The sequence below is a fragment of the Myotis davidii genome, unplaced genomic scaffold, assembly GCF_000327345.1.
Source record: "Myotis davidii unplaced genomic scaffold, ASM32734v1 scaffold192, whole genome shotgun sequence".
Taxonomy (NCBI): Eukaryota; Metazoa; Chordata; class Mammalia; order Chiroptera; family Vespertilionidae; genus Myotis; species Myotis davidii.
In genome coordinates, this window is record NW_006284346.1 from 1,237,025 (window position 1) to 1,250,298 (window position 13,274).

The 13,274-nt window shown below is 42.2% G+C and overlaps 1 protein-coding gene across 5 annotated transcripts in view; it reads left to right on the forward strand.

The window, feature by feature from the left end:
* The window catches only part of THRB (thyroid hormone receptor, beta), a 287,111-nt gene that overhangs the window by 211,013 nt on the left and 62,824 nt on the right, over positions 1–13,274 (forward strand). For 4 of the 5 annotated variants that reach the window (XM_006754655.2, XM_015570920.1, XM_006754656.2 and 1 more), the window contains exon 3: positions 2,574–2,637. The exons of the other annotated variant lie outside the window; for it this stretch is intronic. In XM_006754655.2, coding sequence (XP_006754718.1) covers positions 2,616–2,637 — 22 coding nt within the window. In that variant the 5' untranslated portion in view covers positions 2,574–2,615. The remainder of the gene's footprint in view (positions 1–2,573; positions 2,638–13,274) is intronic. 5 annotated transcript variants of the gene reach the window in all.

Sequence of the window (13,274 nt, forward strand, 5' to 3'; positions counted from 1 at the left end):
GTGCTTTTCAAAGTGGGGGCAAGAGGCACCCAGCAGAGTTCCACAACCCCTTTGCTCTCCTAGCGTGGGTGTGGCCCACTGAAAGGACAGCCATTTGCCTTCACCAGCTGCGTTTCCAGATGCCATAGGCAGAGCAGTGGCGATGGCCCAGTGGGGACAGGGTGCAGTGTTTCACTTTCATTATGTACGGATTGTCTAAGCAATGACTCAGTAGGTCCATATGGAGAGATTTTTAAAGGGGTCATTTTTACAGTTGACCCTTCCATGTTGTAGTTTCTGTGGGGAAAATGGAAACACACAGGGATAACGGGCGTGCCATCAGGGCGAGTGCACTGGAGCTTTACCAGACGGAGTTGGGGTGTTCTCTGTGGGCCTTGTAAATCTAGCTTTTTGACCTTGAACATGAAGTCAGAAAAACAGCAAGGATCCCACGCAGAGGTGCCCCCAGAGGTTAGCCTCCTCCACACACTGGCAGAGTGATCTTTCTCAGATAGGGTGATGCCCTTAGGACCTTCCATGGCTCCCCGTTTCCCACAGGATCAAGTCCACCTTTGACAGCAAACCTTTCAAGACTCTACCATGGGGCCCTAAACAACATTTGCAGCTTCACTCTTTGCCAGTGCCTGCTCCCTCCCCACCCCAGGTCATATATCCTGTGCCAAGCTGCTGTCCCTTTTGCTGTTAACATTGTCTGTGAGCCACACCTTTCATTCCGGAGGCAAGCTCAGCCCTGAGTGTCTCAGCACCGCCCCTTGGCCCATGACATCGTGGCTTGTATTTTTAACTGCTCCTTGCCAATAGTGCTGCCTTTTCAGCCAGTTTGTAAAGTAGATTGTAAATCCCTTGACTGAGAGCCTGTGGTCTTAACCTATTTGCATCCTGGGTGTTTATTCCGGTATTAAATGCTCACAGCACATTCATCACTGTCTTCGTATTTCCTCCTCCTATAAGTCACTGGAACCCCTCCCCCTCCGCTCACCACCTCCACTGCCACCACTGGCCACCTTCGTCTCTTTCCACCGCCCTCCCCCCTGCTGTGGCCCCCTCGCTGGTCTGCTTTCACTCAGCAGCCACTGGGAAGCTTTACAAACTTAAATTGATCATATTACTCCCTTGCTTGAAGGCTACATGATTTAAAGGAGTTTCCCGTTTTTCTACACAAGGCTCATTCTTGCAGAGTAGCCCATGTGCCTCAGGAGTGTCTGGTGAGAATAGAGCATTAAATCACGACAGGGGGGAGGCCTGCTGAAAAGAAAAGCCTTTGGGTCCAGGGTCACCTCCACTGGGAAGCCTCTCCAGATTACCCCAGGTAGAAATGGCCTCTGCTTCCTCTGTGTCCCCGTCTTCTCTGACGAGACACTTAAGGGAAAACATATATACACTTTTGCATCTTTTTTTTAGTGTGGTTCTCTCCCTCTGTTAGATTGGAAGCCCCTGGTGGACAGGCTGGAGTGCTATCTTTGGATAAAGCCAAGGCTGAACATAGTAGGCTCTTTCTTAATCGAGGCCTCTCCACTGACCAACCAAATAAATGGCTCATGTAAAAGGCATATTCTCCATTGCAGGAGCATTTGCCTAGGAGCCTAAACTAAATGTCATTCTCCTGGTCAGTCATTGATGCTGAAATGTTCAAGCTGTTAAAGGACCATCAACTTTGAACGGCCTTTACTGGATCTAGCCAAAGACTTCCAGGCCTGTTCTATTCCAGTGACATGCAGACCTGTGCCTCACCCTTCCTGGACAGAGTTCATTGCCAAGTTCATTGCCAGTCTTTCATTAGCATAGTCCCCCTCCCCCTTCTAACACATTGCGCCAACCCTCCTCCCCACTGACCTACTCAGTGAGTCTCTTTGCTGTATTTGTTGCCTTTCCTGGCAAATAAAACAGCTCAACTTTCTTTAGTATTAAGCTCTTGGGATTTTGTTTTCTCCCTTGACCCCATGACCAGCTGGTGAGCCCCAGGCCCCAGCCATGGCTCTGCCACACTTACAGGACCCCATGCAATGGGCCCTAGACACCTGCCTACTTTAAAATTACATTTTAAAACTCTAGAACTCATTTTAGGGAAAATAGCACTAAATTTACTAAGTACTAAAGTACTATAGGAATAGTCATATACTATTAATTCTATACTAATGGTAGTAATAGAATAAGAGTAATACTAATCTATTAGTAATGCTATGGTAATGGTAATAGTATAGTCATACTAAAGTACTAGAATACTAAATATAAGATTTTCTTTCCCTGTTCCTGGATTCTTTCTGCTTCACGTGTAATTCCTTCCACCCATCACCTAGCCCAGTGGTCGGCAAACTGCAGCTCGCGAATAGTTTAAATTTAAAAAAATTTGGCTCTCAAAAGAAATTTCAGTCGTTGTACTGTTGATATTTGGCTCTGTTGACTAATGAGTTTGCCGGTCACTGACCTAGCCCCTATGCTTCAACTTCCCCAGTTCGGACTTGGGAGTAACAAATTGCTGATTAACACATGTGGTATTGTTTGGAACAAAAAAAAAATTATGGAAAATGCAGGTTATAACCTGTGGTGTTTTTTTCTTGTCTTTTTCTTTGTAGGAGATGTCAGTGAAAAAAGGGGTCCAGAATGATTACTAACCTATGACTCCCAACAGTATGACAGGTATCTGTGCTTTTTCATTTTTCTTGATGTGTCTCTGTTTCTGTTCCACTTCATTGCGAACATAAGGTGTCTAGAAGACCAACCTGAGAGTCTTAGCAACAGTAATTTCCAAACCAACAAGTGTTATGAAATGCAAGTGCATCCCAGGAATACATCTCTACAAATACGCTCTCACCTTCAGAAACTATGAGATGTGTCATCACCACAGACATGGTGGGGAGGAAATGAGAACTCACTGTCAAAGGCTAGTTTTTAGCCATTCTAGGATCACCCTAGTCACTGAGTACATTCACTCAGATCAATGTAATAAAGAGCTCTTCACACTTACAGACCAGAGTCCAGGCATCTTCCCCAGAGTGGGCTGTCTATTCCATTCAGCAGTAGAATCAGAATGGAATATGATTCAACCACGTAAGATAAAGTGAGCTAGAAACTCTTAGCAAGGGACAGAGGAACAACAATATGACCCCTGAGGGACATAAGATTGCAAAAGCATGAATTATTTGTGCAACACATAGCGTAGGGTTTGCAAACTCAAAGCCCCAGGGACCAGACAGATATGCCAAGGCCTGACACAGATTGGGTGTATAAACAAAACTCTTCCCTCTGAAGAGAAGCCAGTCCTCCACTCTAGGCAGTCACTGACAAGCAGAGATGAAGCCCTGTGTGTCCAGAGATGCTGACTTTTCAAATGTTAGAAATCCAGGTTTTAAATAAAATACCCCCAATTGTAAATGTAAGCAATAAATGTATAAAAATATTAAAAACTCATGGGCCCATCAAAATATCTGCTGACTGGAATCACCGTGGACTGTCAGTTTACAACCTCTGCATCCAACTTGCAGCCCAGCACCAGGCCATGGCTGACCTTTCGGTTACTATGAAAGGAGGGCAGTACCCATAGACTTCTGTGTGTCATGGGTACACCCTCACTTTTGATCATCTATTTATGTCACCTCCCCACCCAGTGACAACCTAAATGGACAGGACAATTCTTCCCAGAATTCATGCCCCAGTAGCACTGAGAAGTTGAAGCAACCGAAAGTTGCTGCTCAGCCTTCCGGAAGTTTACAAGCCTTATGCAATGACCATGACATTATAGCTCCCAGCATCACTGCCCTGCCTCTACCCATCTACACTCTTGTTCCTGGTGCAACAAGATAGAATGCCAGAATGCTTCACACCCATAAGAAGTGAGGGTCTCAGAATCACCTTCTCGCCTCATTTCTCATAAACAGCCATCACAATGTACCCACTCCCATTTCTATTCCATTGACAACCTGGCCAATCCTCTTCCCCACTTAAATTTCACACTTTCTATGTCATAACCCAGCTCATTCAGTGGGAAATTTGTGTAGATCAAGCTTAGCTAAGCCTCCATGTGTTTGCTGCTCTGAGTGGGAATCTCAACCAGGAGTGGTGGCCTAAGTCCTTGCAGCCACAGGCATGTGTGAGCACGCAGGCGCTGAGAGCAGTACTGAAAACCAAGGGAAAGTGCCCCTCTGGTCAAGGACAGTGTGGGATCAAGTTCGACACATGGTGGCTCTCTCCTCCTTGATAATCTGCCCTCTCCCCTGAAAAAACCTACAAAGATATGATCTCAAAGAACAGACCCTCCTAAGACATGAACATAGTAAAACTTGGTGTAAAAGTGGGTGATCCAATGGTTTTTGCTTGCTTTGAGGTTGGTTCTAGATAGAGTGTGGTACTGAACATCTATCCCAGATTCTTATAGAGCAGGGGTCGGCAACTTTTTCTTAAGGGCCAGATAGTAAATATCTCTGGCTTTACACACTTGGCCATTCTGCCACTGTAGCATGAAAAGCCGTGGACAATGTATAAACAAATGGGCTTGTCTGTGTCTCAATAAAACTTTATTTACAAAACAGGTAGCAAACCAGCTTTGGCCCAAGGACTAGAATTAGCTGACCCCTGTTCTAGAGTCCAAGATAGTCCAGAACATCTTACTGTTGAGCAGAACCTCCAAGACCAAGCCAGCTGGTCTCCAGGACTGAGCTAGGACTCTGGGCCGGCTCCAGAACAATTCTGGACTAAGCCCGCTTACAGCCAGTCTTGTGGAAGCCGAACGCTTTCCTTGCAGGCTGAGTTGAAACCCAGCTGCCTCCCAGTGAGCTTTTGCTTTCCATCTTTGCTTCTTAGAGTAGAAACTAACAGTAGTTCTATTTTCAAGAGGAATCTACTCCATGCACACATATGCCCAGTATGTTAATGGATTCAGCTGAGAAAATTATCACTTCAGACTCCTTTGTTTGTAGAGGAAGTAAAAAATGAGCCTCTTCTCTCTCTTTTGCTGTGGTCTTGTACTACATGTTTATTTTTAAAACCTAAAGGGAGACCATAATAGAGTTGTAACGTGTTGCAACTAAGCCCTTGCTTTAGGAGCATAATTTAAAGGGCAAATATGCATAATTTCTTCTTTGAAAAACGTAAGAGGTAATATTATTGTTATGCAGTATAGAAAACCAATTAACCTTTATGAAAAGAAAACCATTATTTTACATAAACAGGAGTAAGAACATTGAATCTCTTTTCCTAAAACTAAGAAGACCAGCATTTTTTGAATAAAAAAAAGCCACCTCAGACACGCTGCTTATTAAAGTTATATTTTGTATAAACTCAAATGGAAAATTATTTTCTGGGATGACTTAATATCAGCTATGATGGAATTAGATCATGCCAAAATTTTCTCACTGCTTTCTTAAACTAATTTGAAATTAGGACTGTGTGAAATAACTCACTGAAAATACTGATTTATAAAGAATAAAGAAAGTGCCTTAATATATTTTATTAATCTAGAGTTAAGTGCTGCTTCCTAGATAATCTGAGGGGAATTCTACTAACATTTGTGACATTATAATGAGCTCTACTTTGCATAAAACCATGATTCACAGCATAAAGGAGTTTGTCCTAAGATATGAATACCTAAAATGTTAAATAGCAAAGTTTGAGGCTTTTGGCCGTGATTGGAAAGGAAACTAAGAACTCAGACTCCTAAAGGCCAGAAACAAGGATCTATTATATTGGCACTGAACCTGGCTTCAGGAAATTAATATATGATACAAAGCTGAGCCCTGTTGTGATGTTGTCTTTTTTTCCTCAAGGCATTACTGTTGAGTGCACTCCAGGTCTAGGAGAGGGGTGTTTGCAAGGATGTGACAGGAGCTTTCTCTGTTGTTGCCCATGTGCTTTCATGGTCATCTTCAGAGTGTTTGCTTCCTTACTGGGATGGAGACATTTGTTAAGGAAAATGGAGAATTGCAAAAGTGGCTTTTTAAAACTTGCATCTCCCATTATTCCTTTAGGTAAAATATTTTCATGTTTATTTTCATCTGCAACTCAGTTGTTCACATTTATTGTCCAGTCCCCCTTTGTGGATATTATGTTTTTCTATTATATGTTGGAGTCATTTATTATATACTAGGGGCCCAGTGCACAAATCGCGCAAGACCCAGACCCACTGTGCTGGCAGGACCCCAGGCCTCACCATGTGGAGCCGTGGTACCCACCTCCACGCCATGCACGCAGTGTCAAGTCCCCACCCACCCACGCGCACCTCACCACGCATGCCGCCCCGCCCATCCGCGTGCGCCTGCTGCGCACACAGCCTCCTGGTGATCAGTAGTTACAGCATGAGAGCATCACAACCACATAGGCTTTTATTAGTATAGATTAAGGATAGTAACTAAGCAAGTTACCTAATCCATCTAGATCTTGAAATCCTTATCAATTAAAGGAGAAAAGTAAGACTAATTCATCTCTAGCTCCCCTTCCACTTACTTTTAAGATTAAATTATCTATACTTAACATTTGAAGGCTTATAAATCACACTTTCATAAAGTAAGACATGGTGCGTTGATGGTTGATGTAAAGCAAGCATGTCAAAATTGCGGCCAATGGGCCACATGCCTCGTTTATTTGGCCTTTGAGTGTTAGCCTCTGAGTCTGACATGCTTAATGTAAAGGAAAAGGGCGCCCTGGAGCAAAGTCGTTTGTGTTTTGAGACTATCCTACTGGACAGATTTTTCAGAGGCAAACAAAACATCTAATTTGGCGAAACTCAGTATCTTACTGTAAAGCCCATGTCATTTTTCGAAGGTGACCCTCCAAGTGTTCCTTGGGCTTTTCAGCTGCTCCCTAATGACCGTATCATTCCTTCAGAAAGAGAATCACAGTTACACTCATGTCCTGCAACCTAAGTACAATGTCTTCCCGTGGGATCAAAAAGTTGTTGGCAGCAAAATAGTGACACCCTCAACTATAGCATATCATGTTAGCAGCATACATGTCGTTAACATTTCCCATTGTCAATAAATGCCACAAACAATTGCGTTCATGGCTGCTTAGTCATCGTACAATGAGACAGCCCCTAATCGTTCAGCTTTTAATATAAAGCTAAGTCAGTACTGTTATAACGAACTGCATTGTGCATCACATTGCAACTCTGATTATTTCCTCAGGATCACACTCTACTAAGTAAAATGCTGGCTCAGGGGGCATGAACATCTGTAAAAACCTTTTCTGTTGCCGAATTGCACCAGATCCTTGGCCAGCTGAGGGACCCATCAGCAGTGCAGCGTCCATTTCATCATATTCTCTCCAACTTTGGATTTGCTTTTGGTAGTTTATTTTTGAGGAGGCTATTTATTAGGCAGAATTTTAGCACACTTTTTAAAACTTAGGTTTTTCTTACTTATAGTGAATTTGACTACACACATACACATTGAGCGGCCACTTAAAGGTCTTCATTTGTAACTTACCTGTTCATCTAACTCAGGGGTCCTCAAACTTTTTAAACAGGGGGCCAGTTCACTGTCCCTCAGACCGTTGGAGGGCCGGACTATAGTTTAAAAAAAAACTACGAACAAATTCCTGTGCACACTGCACATATCTTATTTTGAAGTAAAAAAACAAAACGGGAACAAATACAGTATTTGTGTTTGCACGTGGCCCGCGGGCCGTCGTTGGAGGGCCCCTGCCCTAACTAATCTATTGTGCCATTTGTCTTTTTCCTGTGATTTGTATATTAAGAAATTAATTCATTACCTATCAAATATTACAAATATTTTTCACATTTTAGTATTTGCCTCTGCTTTTTGCTTATGGGAATATTTGGCCTTTTAAATCTTTTCTTCTTTTGAAGTAATTCCTTAATAACAGAAAAGTTGCAAGATTAATTCAAATAATTCCCAGCTGTCCTTTACCCAGAGCCCTCGAATGTTAACATTTTATCACATTTTATCACAGTATGTAGTTCTTTTCCTCTCTCTTTCTATCTCATTATTACATAAAGCCTCCCAGTCCTGGGGTAACATGGGAAAGGAAGCAATTACATTTATCTATTACATAATTTTTGTTTTGAGCCACTTACTAATAAGTTGTAAACATGGTAGCATGGAATTCTTTGACATACAAAAGCTTTTAGTTTGTATATAGTGAGCTCTATAGAGGTGTCATTCTATGATCTATGACTTTGTTATCAAGCTTATAAATGTGTTCTTATAAGTACAGAGGGACAGAACTCAGTGGGTTTTTTATAAAGAGTTAACATTTCTATTTCAGTATGTAGTTCTTTTTCATTAAACACAGGAATGACTAAAGTCAGAGATTTTCTCAACAAACACAATCTCATATTTACCTTTTATGCACCAACCATCCACCCACAGTACCCAGTCCTAGCCTTTGGGGACGGGGAAGGCAAAACCTGGAAATTCTTCTGTCCCTTCTCCCAAAGTCAGGACAGCCAAAGCCCAGGCCTTTGTACTGGTTACCCCTGCGAAGGACATAACCGCTGAAGCCAGACGTGGTCTCCGCTTCCTTTCCCATGTTACCCCAGGACTGGGAGGCTTTCTATTGATTGACACACTCCTGGCGTAATTATTCTGAAAGGGCATCTGGAGGCGTGTTTCAGTTTCTTCCAAATTCCTGTTTCCCCAGTTGTGGCCAAAAATAAAATGTGGCCTTCAATTCCGTAGAGCCATCTATGCACAATACATATGTTGCCACAAATAGTTTTGGAGAAAGAAAACTACCAAGTTGCCCAAATAGCTAGCTCGCCTGTCGGTGGAGCCAATGACAAAAAAGGATCTTTGATTCTATGTCTTGGGTATTTAACCCCACGAAGCAGCTCCCTCCTCAGCATGGTGTCACTTCTTTAAAAAAATAATCGTAATACTCTCAACAATAAAAATAAATTCATGTTTAAAAATCTCGCTGCAAGGAGGCTAGAAATGAAACATCAGTCTTCCCTGGGAATGCCTCGAGGGCAGAAGCAAGGCTGCTACACACATCACACTGAAAATCTTTAAGTTCCTCCTCCGACATCTCTCCCACGCATCACTCCTCATGGTAACTGCTGGAACCTCATGTAATCTTCTCCCCCTCATCCCGAAGGCTAAAAATCCTTGTGTGTTGATGCTGCACACACTGCTCCCCACCCGCTCCAGTTTGGATCCTCCCTGCTCTCACCTGGTAGCCCCAGCTGCTCATATCCTTGAAGATTATAGCACCTTCTCTCCACCGCTCCCACTACATCCCTTTTTTTTTTTTCATTTTAATTTCTAGTTTTTCAATTACACTCTACTTTCAATATTATAATTAGTTGGTATTATTTTCAGGTGTACAACAGAGAGGTTAGACAATCATATCCTGTACAAAGTGATCCCCTCCACTATTTCTAGTACCAGCCTGGCACCACACGTAGTTATCATAATGTTATTGACTATATTCTCTATGCTGTTTTTTACATCTCTGGGACTATTTGTAACTACCAATTTGTTCTTCTAAATCCCTTCACCTCCTCCTCCAAGTCCCCCAACCCTTTTAAGACCCCACTCAGCAAATAAACAGAATTTCTCTCCCAAGGAATACACCTTAGAAAGCAAGGGAAGGGAAAATCATAAATGTTTATAATTTTTACATATTTTCTCTTGTCACCCACAAATGGGTAGAAGAGGGGGAAAGTCACTCTGTGGTGTCCAGGATGGATAAGGGAGGAGACCAGCGCCTCAGTTCAAAATTTTCTCCAGTTTCTACCATAACAAGGAGGAAATAAAGAAAACCGAGAATTTCTGCACAGCTAATATATAGCCCTTCTTTTTAAACACAAAAGCAAAAAGAACAGAAAACAGAAGGAACAGTGACCGTTTCTATAATATGAGTGCATATAGAATTGGACCTTGCCATATAGTCTACCTGAAGAAAACTTGCCTCCTGCACTCTGATTGTCTCTGTTCTCCCATCCCTCCCCAGTCTCTTTAACTTCCTGAAGCTCTCCTGAGAGAGACACTGTTAATGAAAAGACCAAGTTAATGAAATCACACCAAATCCAGCCAGACTAGTGAAAATCTTCTGTCAAAACTCCCGAGGCCTCTAAGACAATTAGTTGTAGAACAACTTCACTTTCCAAACTTGAGCTGCAGCCACGTGACCAGGAAGTTGAAATGTTAAGAGAACGAGGCTTTATAGGGTGAAATATGGAAGCAGAAGAGTTGTGGGGAGGAAATGATTTCTTTACCAACAACTCCTGAGTTCTTCCAAGAAGCCACTCTTTACAACCGTTGGCTTCTCCTAAACTCCTTAACCCTAGCCCCATTGTCCCTATTGCCCACCCCACCTCAACTATCACCACCATCATCATCATTACTACTACCATCATCATCATTGACCACCATTTTCACACCATCACCATTCCGATGAACTCCTTCAAGCCTCTTGTCACCAAGAATTGCCCAGCACATCTCTCCCCCAACTTCTAACACAAATAACAATCTTAACCTACCAGGGTTCTGTCAGGACCTATCATCCTCTCTAATCTTCCACATGCCACTAAAGTCCACAGCAGTTGCACAAATGTAAGTGCAAGGTCCTTCAAAAGAATTGAAAATAATTTCTCCCAACAAAAATGTAGTCCCTGAAGAACATGTTATTTTGTTTGCAATGAGCCAAGAGTTATTTTTCTATGCCACCACCACCCGTCCCCACCCCAAACTGGAAAGTCCCGGGCCCCTGTTTTATCCTTCTTGGCTTTTTTCCCCAGTCTTTTTCCCCACATTCTTGCTCTAGAATTTGGCTGTGCTATAGAAGGGACACTACTGTGCAAGTCCAACCCCCAAGCTGGTAGAGTGCAGATGCATTTGCTTTGATGCTAACGCTGAGCTGAGAGTCGTTTTCTCCAATCCTCACATTTTACACATCAGCAGGCAAAAGCCAGTGTAGTGAAGTCACATGCCCAAGGTCACCACAGAGGACTTATGTGTTTGGACCATCAGCTCCCCCTGCAGCTGCCAATAAAAAGAAAATTTCAAAAACCACTGGTTTCTCATTATTAGATTCCATTCTACTCATGTAACATCAAATTGTGGTTCTCATCTTTCTGCCAAGACCCTCTTGTTATTCCCCACCAACACCACCTCCCTTGAATCCTGTGGTTTCAAACATTTACCTGCCAAACTGCATTTTTTAATAGAATTCATTGCCTATTTTTAGTAATCAAGAACAAACATAATCTGATATATTTGATGAGCAGGATGAAATGACCAATGTTCCCATACTGCACAGATAAATGGAAAATTTGCTGTACATATATATGTGTATTTTTTAAGTCAGAAGGTATAAGATTTTTCATGAAAGTGGCATAGGTTGCCTCATATCGTTGTACTAGAGGCCCGGTGCATGAATTCATGCAAGGGTGGGGTCCCTCAGCCTGGCCAGCCATCAGGTTGATTGGGATCAGCCAGGGGGAGGGACCGTGGGACGTTGGCTGTGGGAGCGCACTGACCACCAGGAGGCAGCTTCTGCGTTGAGCGTCTGCTCTCTGATGGTCAGTGCGCATCACGCAACTGGTCGTTCAGTTGCAACAGTCACTTAGGCTTTTATATATAGAGATAATTTCTCTTGGGCCTTTTCAAACTTTATAAATTGCTTATAGTTTTCCTCAGTACTACTTTTATGAGCCTCAAGTTAAGAGCTATTTGAATGAGTAAATTCTGTATTCTAATTTTCTCAGCTCTAAGTAGGAATTATACTCCTATAATATTTAGCTAAATAGAACTATAAATGAAGCCGTCACAATTCCAATTACAACTGGCACTGCCTTTAATCAAAAACATCTTTCAGTTATTATTATAAAATCGTTCTTCAAAAATGATGTCTATGTAAGTGAATATAAAATAGCCTATCATACTCAATGCTTAATGAAAATATTCATGAGAATTTCAATCATTTGATACTGTGCACCAAATTAGATCAAGAAATCATTGACCTAAATCAGAACATTAGTAAATTCTTTGAGTGTTTTTTCAACAGAAAATTCTAATTAGATTTAACATTAATGCATCTACAATATTGGATTCCAGGTGATTTTCAGCTGGTGATTTTTTTTAAATATATTTTATTGATTTTTTACAGAGAAGAAGGGAGAGGGACAGAGAGCTAGAAACATCGATGAGAGAGATCAATCAGCTGCCTCCTGCACGCCCCCCACTGGGGACGTGCCCGCAACCAAGGTACATGCCCCTGACCGGAATCGAACCTGGGACCCTTCAGTCCGCAGGCCGACGCTCTATCCACTGAGCCAAACCGGTTCGGCAGCTGGTGATTTTTTAAACATGCAATACCTGACTATTTAGTCAGGGGCACTGATCTCTTTTCCCTTAGATTGTCAAATTAAAAAATGACAACAGTCAATACAACAGTAGCTGTCTGGTGTGAATGAATCAAAATTACACCTATTTTTTTGTCAGATTGGCAAAGATATATTTTCTTTTTTGGTATGCAGTAGAATTTTAGTAATTAGTTTATGTGTGCCATTAGATAAGAAAGGTTGAAAATCACTGTCTAGGGAAATAGAGATACGCACAGAGTCTAGATGAGTATAGTAATATGGCACAGTCATTGTCACTAGCAAGCACTCAATAAACATGAGTGCTCTTCTTTTATATATTTTTATTGATTTCAGAGAGAAAGGGAGAAGGAGAGAGAGAGAGATAGAAACATCAATGATGGCAGAATCATCGATGGGCTGCCTCCTGCATGCCCCCACTAGGGGCCAAACCCACAATCCGGGCACATGCCCTCGACTGGAATCAAACCCGGGACTCTTCAGTCCACAGGCCAATGCTCTATCCACTGAGCCAAACCAGCCAGGGTTAATGTGAGTGCTCTTGCTTCTTCAATGCACAATCTGAAAATTTGATAAGATTTTTTTTTTTTGGCCCTATGCATCTAAGCTATGAAGACAAGTTTGTCCCAGAAATCCTTGATAGAATAATTTATGGAATAATGATATGTCTGAGAGACTGAAAGGTCAAGTAGAAAATGTCTCAGTTGTTCCTATTGTTTGGGATTGAATTGACAGGGTGAGAATTCTGTGAGTCATGTTTAATGTGCAAGGTCTTAAATCATAATGATTTGAGCTACAAACAAATACTGGTCTGGTTCCAACAAAAGTAAACAGAGAAACATCAAAGCTGAAAGCCCTCTTTGGGGTTGGTGGCCTTTACATTGTAAAGCATCCTTTTCTAATCAGAGGAAGGTCTTCAGAGGTGGTACATGGGTCCCTGGGACCAGCGGGCAGAAAGGCTGCAGTGGCTCCTCCTGCTTGCTGACCGGTCAGGAAG